Raw genomic sequence first — 14,790 nt, forward strand, 5'->3', positions numbered from 1 at the left:
AGGCGTAGATGTGTACCACAGAGGTCCCACATGGCAGTCCTGTCTTGTAAGTGTTGTTTCAGTGAGTTCAGGATTGTTTCAGCCTGGGGCTGGGCTGAGGCTATGGGGACAACTGACAGGCAGTCCCAGTGACACAGGCCACTCAGCGGGTGGAAGGAGAAAGGCTCAGACTGAAACCAGGATGCTGAGAAAGAAATCTGGAAAAAAACCCTCATTTCTTATGGCCCAGTTAAGTGTTTGGTTTTCTTTTTCATCACACTACATGTGGAGAAATCATCCTTGAATTCCTTATGCTTTAGTGAGGAAGAATTCTGTCTTAAATCAGAGTTCCCATCACCCCTCAAAATTCTGTGTCCAAAGCAAAAGAAGAAAAATACTTCTTCAGTACCAGACTAATGTCACTCTTCCTCCAACAGCTTCCCAGCTGCAGGGAAGATCTGTAGTAGGAGGTAAAGGAAGCAGGGGTGTGACTACCCTGCTTTTCAGAAGAGCACCCTGAGATCTCAGGTGGCTCCAAGAAGCCATTGCCTTGGAAGCACATCTCAACCAGAAAATGGAAGAACAGTCTATTAGGCTTTTTTCTTTTTCTTTCCAAACTTACCATGTTAACTTCAGAGATCTGGTCAATGCTGGATATATGGATGCTCATTCCCACTGTGACAGGGTTACCTGAAACACAAATGGATTGGGTTAGGACCATATCCAAGCCCTCCTCCCCTATCTGCTATTAAGGAATTGCCTAGAAATGCATGGATATTATTTGAAGCAGCCTCACATTCCCCAAGTATCAAGGATTTCCAAGTCACGTGCTCAAATGATTAGAGAAGAGTAGATTTCTCTAACTCCCAGCCTTATAGACTCACCCCTAGGAGTAAGTGCAGCCTAAGCTTGATTCTTTAATTCCTGGAAGTTAATTACCCCCTAGTTATACAATTATCTCTGGTTATTCCAAATAATGCCTTCAGAGACCATCAGTAGGCTCCCAGTGGGCTTGCATAAGGTGTTACTGATTGTCCGTACATAGAACATAGCAATCAAGCCCATGCAACACACGGGCAGGAAAGATATTCCAGCTCACTCTTCCATCACTCTGTCAGCTCTGAGTGCTCAGTCTGAAAACCCCAAGTGAATTTTAATACCCAAGATACCAGACAAGTACAGGTACCAGTTCTATGAAGTGAGAAAGCAGCATTTGTATAGTGGCTTTTCAGAGCGGAGCAGCGCTTAGATTAGAGAACAGATTCCCCATTTTACCATGGGCATCAGGGCACATGTTACCCCATATCCTCTCGCCTGCAGCCACGGAGCTGTGGTAGACATCTGTGCACATGTTTGCTGGGAAATTCAGCTATTCCGTTACCCAGTGACCAAGCTACCCGCACGCCGCAGCAAGTGCCACTGACTGGGAATGCAAGATAACTTGTGAAGAAACACGACACAAGGGCAGTCACAGCCACACCTATTGCCCTTTCATGCCCAAGTGCAGCAAGAGCTGTATTACCATTTCCCACAAACCTGTAGAGTCATGGTAGAAACCAACAATTTCAGCCAATTCTTCCAGATATGTGGGCATCCCAGCTAGATCTAGACTCATACCCAGTTCTACCTAAGCCCCTCTGACTAGCAGCTCCCACAGCCAGGCATCAGGACAGCCCTTTCAGTGGGATTTAAGCCACATAAAACAATTTGCAGAGATACACACATCCACTACCAACACCAGCAAAAAAAATCCTGTAGCTTGAGATGGAGTTTGAGTGCTACCCCTCTCCTGTCATGCCCACAGCCCCAAAGCCAGAGCACAAACCCAATCCCACCGCAAGCAAAGCCCCTCTTCTCGCACGTGCAAGGTGGAAAATGATTCCTTGCAATGCAGTACTAGAAAGGGAATGGCAAGCAGTTATGCCACTCAAGGTATTAACTCTTCCATGGACTCATTAGTAGATCTAAGTGCTGAAATATTTACAGATAATCATGAAATGGCTTAGAAAGTAATTAGGAGATTGGGGGAGAGGGGAGAACCGCACAACTGGAAATGAAGTGATTTTTTAATTATGTGTTACCAGAAGTAGGGAAGTAGTGTCATTAGGGCTGCCTTGTGATTGGGTGTACTGTTAACTGAGACCCTCTGCTGCAAATTAAGCAGCATTATCCTTTAATGGAATATGAACAACACTGAAAACATCAGAATCAACAACTGTAATTAGGCCCTGCTATGTAAATCTCCTTAAAGAGGCAGTGCTCTTCTCCAGCACTCCTGGCTCGCTGTCAGGGTGCCCAAGGCAGGATTGCTCAGGAGACCTTGCAGAGCCTCTGAAAATCCCTACATGGGCACATTCCTAGCCACATCTTTGCTGTACTGCTACGTTCATCTTTCACAAGGGAACCAGGTGGGAAAATAACCAAGAGTCACTCCGGGGACAGCCAATTCTCCTGCATCCTCCCTTGTGCCAGAGGCTGACAGTGGCACAGGAAAGCTTTTAAGGAAGTCTCACTTTGGTAGTTTGTCTTTTTTTCCTGAAATCAGGGCCTTGTGATAGAAGCCATACCACCAGGAGGAAGTCACCGCCCCGAGGATCTTACAGACTAATTGGTTACAGGAGGAAAGACGGGGCCATGCGCAGGGCTGCAGCAGAGCTGGGAAGAAGCCAGCTCCTGACTCTTGAGCCTTTCTGCCATGCAGTGTTGTTTCCTCCAAGAGTTGCCCTACTGCCTGCTTTGCTTCCAGTCTGTCACTACTAGTACTTGTGTCACTGTGGTTATGTGTCCCCTCCTTCCTCAGTACAAAAAGTGGTTCTTCACCCACTGCTGTGTAGGAGACCCACTGAAACCACGAGGCTGGGTGGTTATAGCAGGGGAGCACTCAGTGGTGATATACAAATACTTGTCAAATACAGAGTCTATCCAATCTCATCTATCTGTCTAGACATTTGTGCTGTGTTCATCACCATGGTATCTGAGCGCCTGAGGTCATGCAGTGACTCAGTGTCAGAGTTGTGGATAAGATCCAGACCTCCTGACTCCCAGCTCCAAGATGAATGCTGGAGTGGAGATCAGCCACGCTGCTCCCCATCAGCCTGGGCTTAGCTGCACCTAGCTCCCACGCGCAGTCAACGATGTTCCTTTTGGCCACTCTGGGCACTGCCAAGACCTCTACACCCCATCTATCACAGCAAGCGGGAGGCTCCACTGCCTGCTTCCAACCCCTGAGGTATGTGCCCATCAACCCACAGGCAGAAGCGCGTGGTTGTTATACAAACACTCCAAAGACGAAGGTATGCAAAGTCCTGCCATTACTGGACCTACTCTTAGGCTTGATCACAGGGAAGCCATTTCACCTTCTCCATTCCTGTTGTGAAGATTGGCTCACAGCCTCCTCTGGACAGGGATGCAAAAGCACGTACACAGCCAACAAGAAAAGCATGCCCTACCTCTTACTGCAGCCTAACAAAAAACTAGACCAGCTGGCGTCCAACATTCAGGCTGTAAGTAGTACACAAAATAAACAAAGGACATCAACTCTGCCAATGTTAATAGCTTCAGGCAAGAGGGATACAAAAGTAGGGTATTTAAAATATCAGATAATGTCATCTGTAAATTTGTCCAAAAAGGCAGAACTCCGCATTTGTGGATCTGAGACAAGGCAAAAGAAGCAAACCTTCTATTAAAGGTCCATGCTTTTATCTGTGCCTTGCCAAGGCCATAGACCTTCTCCCCTTAAAGAAAAAGCTTATGCCTAGAAAAGATTTGTAGGCAAGATCACAAGTGAGGGAGTGTGAGAAATTCTGCCACTTTTACCACTGAACAGCACCCTCACACGTCCCCGTTTCTCACCACCACTGGAGAAATCACCAACATTTTTTCCTGAAAGTAGTTTGATGCCTGTGAAAAATGTACTCGGGAAGTTGGAAGGGAAGAAGACAAAAGAGTTATAATAAATCCTGTTCTTTTTCTGCAAGCGATACTTGTCAAATATAAAAACAGTCAAGGTAGAGAACAAGTTGTGCTAATCCGCAATATTTTCCCAGCAACCAGTTATTACTTTCACATTTTATTTTATAATACTTAAAAGCCACAGAACTACAGTCATGTTGCTACAGAAGTAATTCCTATGACACGACTGCAGAGGAAAAGTCATGTTTCCAGGCCTGTGTCTGCCTGCACTACAGCCAGAGGTGATGGCAGCCTGGATCAGGACATCTCTTCCAAATCTCAGCCTGGTACCTCAGCTGCAGAGAGCTGAAAATTCAGTGTAATAGGTCTCCAGACAGTGCATGCTTACTTGGGCAACTGCCCTGTACTCAGATCCAAGCTGCCCTCTCTTCACTCCTACTCAAGAAAGTTAGACTACAGCAAGCTTGGGTTTTTCTGCTATCAGATCTCCAACTGCAATACAGACACAGCCAAGAAGACTCAAAAACAGTGGGCAGATAAACAGAGCTTACTTTATATTATCATCCACTGAAGCCACACCATTTTTATAAACTACAGCCAATGCTTTGAGGAGTCTGGTTCATGCATTTCTGACCACGTGAACTTGGCAATGCTGTCAGAGCCAAGACTTGCGGTTGCTAAGGGACAGGCATCAGCCTCAAACCTACCCTTTAGCCTAAACTACAGGAACAAAGGCACTAACAGGGATCTTGGGAGGTTGCACAGCCCGTACCTTTCATGGAAGCAGACCGGAGTTTCTTTAAACCACCAGTGTCAGAAATTCCACAGCTCCCCTGGACAATCTCTTCCTGCATTTCACTGCACTGAAGGCTTTTCCTAAATATCCAAACTAAACCTTCTCTGCAGTGTAAATGTAGTTTTGTCTCATTTCCCCCCGATGATAGTGAAAGAATAAATTAATCATCCTTCCTTAACAACAGCTTTTATGTACTGAGAAACTATTACATCGCTCTCCCTCCCCCACCAATACTGTCTTGCCTAGATTTCTTCAACCTCTCCTCAGAGGTCATGTTTTCTAAAGCTCTGACAATTAGTGCTGCTCTCCTCTGGCCTTTTGCCAATTTGTCTACATCTCTATTTTAAAGCATGTTGTCCAGAAACCAGCCACTGAAGCAAAGATGACATGTCACCAGTACAGAGAAAAGAAAAAGCAACCTCCCATGTACAGCATTCTCATAAAACCACAGAAGCCTTTCCAAACGCACTGCACCCATCCTGGGAGCTGCTTACTTTGTGTAGGAGGTTAAATATGTTACAGGGGCAGCCTAGCTCTCGCCATTAAAGTGCATGCAGGAAGAGGGAGTGCAGCACTGTCTCTTTTGGACAAGAGGGAAGATTATTAAAGACAGCGTTGTGCATGAGCCCCAGCGTTCCCTGCTTGCTCCCTGACTGTGGCATCACCAGTCTCTGAGATCCTTGCAGCAGCAGGAAAGCTGCTCTAAGGTCTTCGGCTGAGTAAACAAAGCCAACCACAGAAAATTAGAGGTTTCAGCCACCAAACCTACATATAGAACAGGTCTGTGCCTTAGCCTGCAATGGTAAATACCCACAGGCATAAGACTCCGTCCATGCACAACCCTGCTCCTCACCTCCAGCTCTCCAGAAGCCAGAGGACAGCAGTGGCACTAGAGCCCAGAAACAGCAAGTCCCAGACAAGGTTACCCTGCACTGGCTGGTAGAACTGTTTCTGCAAATGCAGGGCGATACAGGCAGACATGAAGAAGACAAGGTTTGCTGATCTATGTAGCTACAGGACTTGCATTTTCAATTACCCCCCACACCAAACAGGATCAGCAGTTAGGATATTCTCAGGCTTGCCAAAGGCATGACCAGCACATAGACTGTAATTTTACTCCCAGCACTTTTTCCTTCAGTCTTATCCCCACTTTCCTGGACAAGGGAGAACTGTTCAGTATCTACTTGCTCTTTCTGCAGAAAATGGTTTGCCCAAGCTGCTGCCTCTGCTTTGTTCACAGCACTGAACCTCAGGGCACCCTGGCTTTATGTTTACAACTTAAAACCATGACCCACGTCACTGCTACGTGCAGCAATGAGTTGGTTACACAAGGTCTGACAGACATGGTTAGTTAAGAGGCAAGACCTCCCAGGTAATCAGAGGTGCAGAAGGCAGCACATTCAGCACGAGGCTTGTCACTAGCTGAGGAGCCACTGCCTGGATGCAACCATACAATCTCTTAAGAAATCCCACTCTATCTCTCCCAAAACAGATAACCTTGAACAATTTTCAGCTGATGGACTAATTAGTCCTGGGCCATAGTTTTTTAAACCCACTCAAAGGATAACTCAGAGGCCAGCCTACTGTCAGGACAATCAAATTCGCTGTGGAGGAGTCTATACCTACCCCCTAGGACAGGGAAAATGGAAATGCTCCTGGGTTTTCACCATATAGGAGGATTGTAAGAGGAGTTCACAAATTGCTATCTGCATAATAGCTGTGCTCACAGATCAAGACTGAGGTTCTGCTACAGCAGTTAATAGGAGAATGTCTAAAAGATGCCATCCCAGCAGGCTACACAAGCCAAATCACAAAGAAGTTTCCCAACACTAATTTTCCAGTTCCTTTCCTTTTTTTGGCTTAGGTACAGTATCAAGCACAAAGTCAGTAAGAGTTAACATTGCCTCAGGAGCAAGAAAAGTTGACCATGTATCATAAAAACAGAAATGTTTTGGGAACCACTTTCATCCAGCATCTCTGATTTGCGGTGACATATAGAAGGGCCAAGTTCATCAGGGTCTTTTAAGAACCTACTTAAACTTTTCAAACAAAGTCTAGGTTTAAATATCCATTAAACACTCTCCAACACTTTTTCCAATTGTTTTTTTTACTCTTATTGCCCCCACCTGCAGCCAATGCTGTGCACAACAACCAGGAACACACACATTCAGAGGCTGATATCAAAGCTTTCCCCCTACACTTAGCAGGTCACTCCATGACATCCATTGGATTTAAAAGAGCAAAGCATACCATGACATTACGTTTTCGGCCACTGTTGTACATTACCAAAAAGAGAGACGGTCTCACGGCAAGTCAGCAAATATGACATTGCCTTCTTGTCTGTGGGGGAACAGGGAGTATGAGGGACTTGCTGCTGAGGAATCTCCTCCACATGAGATGGAGCTGAAAGACAGGGCCCTGGTCTCCAGAATATCTGGGGTTGTCAATGCCTGCTACTTCTCCGCAGATACGTTATTCTGCAGGGGCAGGAGGGTACCTACCACCACCGATTCTCATGGAGATTGAAGCTAGTCTCCAAGTAGGTCTGGCACAGAACAGTTGCTTCTGCCTGACAGGTTTCCTGCATTTTGCCATACTTCTTTAGGGAGTGCTTGGCACTTTTTAAGCCACTGAGCCTGCACATAGAACAAGATTGTGTCTAACCTTGCTAGGCTTCCCATCCATCCACATCAGACCAGACACAGCAATACCCTGTGCAAGGAGGCTAATGAGGATTTCCAGCCTGTACCATCCTGCTCTCCTGGCAGCCTGGCTTTTCACCTCATCCAGTCAGATGACTGAGTTTGCACTATTCATTTAAGAAGGGGGAATACTAGGGACTTCCCAAGAGAAATGAAAAGTTAGAGCAAGCTCTCACCAAGATAGTGATATCAAGGACAGCACACAGGTTTGAGGGAACATCTAAGGGAGTGTACAACCATAACATAGCTCTTGACCAGACCTTTGGAATGTCCAAATGCTGAACAAATCAAGAGCTTCAGTAAGAGACACCCTTTCCTCCAAGCAAGCAATGAGGCCAATTCTTCAGCAAGGAGCCAAGAGAGACACAGCACTTGCAGAGCAGGCAGAACTGACCACTCACGTACTGTTATCCTGTGATGCTTTTTGCAAACACACAGGTTAACCTTGATAAAGGCAGCCACATTTCCAGCATGTTGTCAAACGAAGCTATCCCTGTAGATCTGAATAGATAAAGAGGATTTTCTCAAGCAAGCTGTGCCTGCTTGTGAGCCAGTGCTGAGGGATTCTTTTGGAGGAACAATGCTTTCCCAATGCAGATGTAGCACTCATTCTGTGACTGTTTTAGGAAAAGCAGAGAGCTAAGGAGCACAATCTGTGAGGCACAGTGGATTACCTAATCTATCTCATGGGTATTTTTAATGGATTAGTAGGTATTAGAGTGGGATATTGCAAATATCCCATGGAAATTTGGAAGTGAGTGAGAACAATCAACTGGCTGCAAAAACAGTGTAAAGGTTGTCCCAGAGGTATTGAAGGATTACAGAGGAAGCTAAATCAAGGTTGATTTTAAAAGATGTTGGTAGACAGCTACCCAAGCTGAATAAAAACAAGGTCTCAAATGTACAGGCTTAAAAATGGAACAAGAGAGTAGACATCAACGCTTACAGCATCTGTACTATGGGTGGACTCAGTCCAGCAAAGCACCTGTACACACACAGGGCTTTCAGCATTGACAAAAATCACTGACTACTCAGAATACCATCTGTTCTTGGGAGAGGCCTAGAAACAATGTTCAGAAGACAGATTTTTAAAGCTGTTTCATCTCAGTGACGAAGATAGTCTTCCAAAGCCTTCCGAATGCATATCTCTTGCCTGGGTGATGCACACTTGGTAAGGTTACAGCAAAGTGATGGGAAAATAAGTTCCCAGGTTTGGTAAACTGCATATTTGCTCTCATTTACAGCCATACACAATTACATCATATAACCAGACCTGATCATTATCAACCCACCACCAGTGGGTCCCAAGCAATCAATTCTTTAAGAGTGACTTTACGAGGAACACCAATTCCCAACTACCATCAGTTCCCTGAAGTCGGCAACACCCAGCTCAGACCACACGCAGTTTACTTTGCAGGGCTGCCACAGCCATCAGTTTCTTTGTCGGAGCAGGGTGGTTGCAGAAGGCAGATCCAGATCTGACCATCAGGAGATGAAGGCAATGCCCTGACCTCCTAGTGGACTGTACTGCTAGAGCAAGGATTGGTCACCTGCCCTGCCCTTCCAGGGACATTCTTCCCCATGTTCTCCAGGGCACCCACACAGACTAGCTCCCTGGCTTTGCAGTCTGCAGGGCACACATTTTGTGTTTTCTTTTACATCCCTCCCTGCAGAGCAGGGCACTTCTGTGAAACATTGCATTTCCCTGTGGTTACACTGAGCTAACCCTGGGAAAAGCAGAGGCACTGAGCATCCCAGATCCCTTCAGCTCTTACTCTCCACCAAGAGTAGGCAACAGGGCTTCCAGAGCAAGTGTATATTTTAGACTGACAGCAGATCAACACAGTCCAGGCGTTTTTCCCCCAGCAGCAATGTGAAGCATCAGACCCACACTGGTTAGCCACCCCTACATTTTTCCACCTGAGAAGACTTTCCTCCTACCTCTGTCAGGATCCTGGTAGGCAAGCGCATCTCCCCTCTGGACCCTGCCAGTGCAGCCTGGGGCACAGCTCTGCCCACCCAGGAAGCTGGGGGGGACTCAGGAGGGGTCCAGCCCTTTTGATTTTACTCAGGTCCTCAGAACTCACATTTGCTCCATCTCCTCACAGCCAGCCTGGGCACTTCTCTGCACTCCCAGAGCCATCAGCACCCTCCTGCTCCCAGGGCCACCACTGCCCCAGCTCAGGCAGGCTCAGAAGCCTTTGGCACCCTGCTGCTCCTCATTTCCTAGCCCATCACCTGTTACCCTGTTTTTTAAGGCATACAGAAGAGGGCAGATCTCCAGAAAGGATTGCACACAGGCACTGAGTATTTTGAACCCCGAAGGTAAATATGCAAAAGGGAGCAGGGTATTTAGTCATGTCCCGACAGCTTTCCACCAGAGCAGACTCACCACAAGCCTCAGCACAGGCAGCTGTCCCCTCCTACCTCATCTCAAGCTCACCAGGTTAGTCTCAGAACAGACCCACTCCCAGGGCTCCCTCACAGCCTGGAAAACACTCTTTACAATACAAAATGCTGGACTCCTGCACAAGATCTAGTGCTACAAGGCCCACAAATGCACAGATTTTTAAGCAGGATTAGGGCTGAACCCCTAGTGCCAGGACCCCCACAGCACTCCTGCAGCAGCCCAGCAGGTAGGAGTGCAGCAAACTACATGAGGAAACCGCAGCACCATCCTCCTATCCAAAGTCAAACAGCTCCCAATGGCAGGGGTGGTGCTATATGTGGGACAGCCCATCCCACCTCATCCCACTCCAGAGTTTGCTGGGAACTGACACAGGATCTGACCACCCGGCTCCCTCCCTCCACAGGACCCTCCACTCACCTCAGGTGGGGCTGCCAGGGTGGCACAGAGGTGAGGCCGCTTAGCAATTTTTCCTGCATACCTGCTGGCATCTGTGGAAATTTCTCCCATGTTGCCCATCAGTCTGTCTCACTTCTCATCTGCCCACTCAGGGCACAAAGGTCCTGACCCACCTTTTCAGTGCTGGGCTTTTCTGGCACATTACCAATAAACGTCTGCTACATGGAGAAGCCTCTCTCTTATGTGTGCTGGAAACATCATCCCCCAAACAACTGCAGACCTGGCCTATACTTGAGTATGTGACCTGTCTGGGAAAACACTCTCACACATTACCAAATCCTGAGCTATCTAATCCCCTTAGCTGAAAATGAGCCAAACCAAATTAATTTAAATGGGTTAACACAAGCTTCCCCGGTCCTATCAAATCCATTACTCTGTCTTGGAAGTATTTGTAACAACAACAAAATATCTGGACTTGTCATTTTTATCAAAGTGACAACAAGAAGGTGTTTTCCTTTTTTTCCCCCGTTTTCAATTTTTAATGAGTTAGTCACACCTCCTCATCACTGTTTACGGACTCCTGTCTTTAAAGGATACTACAGCATCTAACTCCTGGATTGAATCCAGTCAGACATGCGCAGCATGCAGGGAAAAAAGAAAAGAAACAAGATGGCCAGGTCAGGACATGCCAAATTTGCACAAATAGAGAAATCAGGGCTGGGACATCCAGGAGCAGCAGCGGACAGCCCTGCTGTGGCCCCCTTGCCATACCTCCATGAGATGATTTTTTGATGGTGCTGGACATGGCCCTTCCTCCCTCAAGACAGCACAAAGTCAATGGCTGGGGTCTCCAAAGGAAAGAAGGTCACTCTTTTACTGTCACCTCTGTCAAGACCTTTGTGAAGATATAGCCCTTTCCTCGTGCCCACCTTATCCTTCCCAATAGAGCCTGCTATTAGGGCTTTTGTTAATGCTGACTTCAGATGCCTCCTACCACCACCTCCCCATACCACGCACCCGATCCTTTGCTTACCCTATGAAGGGCACATGGCCCTTTGGCTCAGCTCAGAGGCATAGCTTTGGGGTCATACAGTGCCCAAGGCTTATGCTCAGTGACAGTCAGGACAATTTACAGTGCAAGTATTGAAAAAACGGAGTGAGTAAGGCCTGAAAATATCATTACATTCACATTAAAATCATGAGTCTGAGTTAGAAATCATGAGAAGCAAAACACGCACACAAACAAGCCTCCCCCTTTCCAAATGTTATACATGGGATTATATGTTTTCATCTCCCAGTTTTGGAGTGTCTTGGATGTGCCTTGTTCAGGTTGTTCTGCTTTTTCTCCACAGCCTCAAGACAGAGAAAATCTTACAAAATTCAGTGATGACTGAGAATTGTAAGAGTTTTGTAGTAAGAAGAATTCCAGTTTGTAAGTTGGTCACTTTTGAAAGATTGACCCCTGCGCTGGGGTTTCCATCATTTCAGTAACAATCGATTTGCAAAAGTGTCCTGGAAATGCAGCAGGACAAATGTTACCAGGTTACCTTTTACCCCAGCACCTCTTACTAAGAGATAGAAGTAACTGCCATTTGTTCACCAAAATAATTGCTTTCACTCAGGATGCACAGATGAGCGAATCTTGCAGAGCTTTTACATATATATTCATCTCCAGCAATTCATCAACATAATAATCACGCATTGTTAACTTGAGTACTCATCAATTTTTTTTCTCTAGCTTCAAATACTAGCAAGGAGCTAGTGTGCAATAGGGAAGAAAAACATGTAAGGGAACTTGTGATGAATGTTCTATTTTTGCTATGAAAGGAGCACAAGAAAAAAAAATCAGCTCATAGCCTACCCTCTCCCTCACTTCCAAAAATTTCCTATCAAGCTGAGACCTTTCCCCAGAGGCCAGCAGATTGGGCTTTCCTGCAGACCTTCTCCCAGCTGGAGGATGTTTCTTTCTTCAGGTGACAATCTCCCACCGGTAAGCTCCCACCCATAACCTGTGAGTGGCCTCCTCTCCTGGTGTGGCAGCCTCTGATGTTACACCCAGAGCTTTGCCACCTGCAATGGGGAGCCCCCTCAACAGCCCCCTGTTGAACTGCCCGGTGCAGCCCCCAAACCTGGCTTTTCCCATGGCACAAATTTCCCCCAACCTGGAGGAGTCATCTGCTGTGGTTTCACTAACACAAAGCTCCTTAAAGAAAGAAGCCTGCAGGTGCTTTGTCTTGCTGTGGCCAATGTGTAACAGAAGAGCAAGAAGAACACAAGAAAGCTGCCTGGTAGCTGAAAAGATGTATTTGGAAAGATCTCCTGATGAAAAAAACCGCCCTGGTTCTGTGGCGCAGCTGCCATTACGACCGGTGGAAGAGGAAGGGGCAGTTCGATGTTCTCACTTCTTGGCTGACTGATGAGCCTTGGCCCCAAATGCAAGCACGGGATGATAAACTATCATAGGAATCAAGTAAGGCACACTATTTCTGGGTGATTGCTCTTGGTAGGGGTTGGTCTGCATAGCAGATAAAAGCCTACCACAGCTTTTAGTGGCTGAAATGACCCTGCAAGCTCAGAAAGCGGAGTCTCGCACTGGGACAGGTAAGGCTCTGGTGTCCCTTCTTGCTGACAGCCCATGGTGAGATTCATTACAGAAGCACAAGAAGAGTGAAGGTTGGAACTAGTGCAATAGCCAGGACACCCTTCCCACTTTTTCTACTATATGACATGATTATACACAGTGAATATATTATCTGCTACATATAATTTTTTTAAATACTCAGCCAATGATCAAATTTTCAAAATTTCATTTTTTCTGAAAAGGACAGTGGGGAATGCCCTCCTGCTCCATCCACCAGAAGGGGAACTATTTGTGAACAAAATTAATGCCCATTGCATGTGAGAACCTTTCCTACAGCTTTCCTATATCCCTTCCATTTCTCTGCAGCAAGAAGTGGGTCCACCTGCCTGTTCCCTTTGAGGATTTCACAGGCTACCGCAGTCGAAGGAAAGGTCACGGTTTGGTGGACCAGATCACTGAAGGTGCTCAGGTCTGTTCTCATGAATAAAGAGCAATAGCAGAAAGCAGAACTTCCCAGTCCTATTCCTCGCGCTGCCACGGGTTTTCTGTGTCATCCCCAATAAGCTGCCTACTCTTGGTGCCCCCTTGATGTAAAATGGACCTAGCGGTGGCCCATCATCCCACAGGTAGTGGGGAAGATTTGTTAGTCAATGTTTGTACAGCACAGGAGCCTTGCCGCTATCTGTCACACAGAGCCCGTAATACCACCTGAGAACAAATTATATTCGTGCATAATCAAAATCACATCCAGCTCAGCTCTGATTCGAGAATCCTTTTTGGCTGGTGATGATGTCCAGAGCAGAGAGAGCACAGCTTGATTTCCAGAGCCCAGGCTGAGCTGGCAGAGCTGGCAGGTAGAAATATCTTGTTTTGACTGGTAAACTGAGCAAATTTGACGTGGAAACCACTGAGGGAGAATAAATATGGAACAACAAGATGTAATTTTTACAGAGGCTCTTTTCCAACTATAACTGTACTCGGAGTCATCCCAGATTTGAACTAAGAGGTCCTGAGGTCTGTGGAGGGAAATTCAAGCCATGGTAGGTTTGGCTGAGGCTCACCCCTGTCACAAGCACAGACATCTATAAATGCACAATTACTTAATAGCACTATTCCTGCAGGACTGTAAAGAGCAGGAGAAACAGGAAGGGGAGGGGGGAAAGATCGGAGAAGAAAATGAGGTTTTAGCTCTGACACAGAACCAACGATAAATAGAATAGCCTATAGGAACTGCATGATCAGTGTTCCCCAAACCAGCCTGAATTCATACCCTGCTCAAAGCAAACAGCAGTGCTCCTACAGCCTGGGAGGAAAGGCTGACTGAGAAGAGCTGTATTTCTTTCCATTTAATGGGAACAGGATCAATCACTAGATCTCCAGAATACCTGTTTATTTGACCGATATGTTCGTGCTATAGGGCTCTACCATCCAACATTTCTCTTTCTCACATATATGCTATGAATTCCTTTAATGGGCTTTGTGCCATCATTAAGCACATAATTTGTCTTGTCCATGTTTCTAGTCATGTTTTAACAAGTGCATGATATTTCACATGAAATATCAAGATATAAATAGACACTTAAACTCCACCAAGGGCTATCCACAAGAATGGATCTTGCAGACTTCCACCCCAAATGCTGTCACTACCGCTGAAGAACCATCTTACATCAGTTCAGCCTGACACTTTAGTAGTCTCCAACTTTTTTTCTTTGAACCAGACATAGGTGAGAAAAGTGACATGCACACACAGTCTGTCTTTCATGTAGCAGTAAAACTACAGCATATTCCCTGGCTTTTATATTTTGTGCTATGTGGGTTAAAAACATTTTTCTGCCTAACTGGGATATTGGGAGTCTTAGGAAATGAACAATGCAGATATGTAAAGCTGCTCTGATGAACAGCTCTAGGGCTGTGGGAATATATTTTGAGTAATCAAAAGGACTTACACTAATGGGTTTTACACTCTTTTTACATTTTGCTTTCAGTGGCAGTCCCTCGAAGGCAAGTTTACCAA

General features: G+C 46.2%; 1 protein-coding gene across 1 annotated transcript in view; it reads right to left on the minus strand.

Moving 5' to 3' along the window:
* Positions 1-601: 601 nt before the first annotated feature.
* Positions 602-14,790, minus strand: part of LOC104073707 (gamma-aminobutyric acid receptor subunit beta-4-like) — a gene marked incomplete at its 3' end in the record, with an annotated part of 27,908 nt that continues 13,719 nt past the window's right edge. The window contains exon 3 of the mRNA XM_009573580.1: positions 602-669. Within this exon, the coding sequence (XP_009571875.1) occupies positions 602-669 (68 nt within the window). The remainder of the gene's footprint in view (positions 670-14,790) is intronic.

Source organism: Fulmarus glacialis, unplaced genomic scaffold (genome assembly GCF_000690835.1).
Source record: "Fulmarus glacialis isolate BGI_N327 unplaced genomic scaffold, ASM69083v1 scaffold32912, whole genome shotgun sequence".
NCBI lineage: Eukaryota > Metazoa > Chordata > Aves > Procellariiformes > Procellariidae > Fulmarus > Fulmarus glacialis.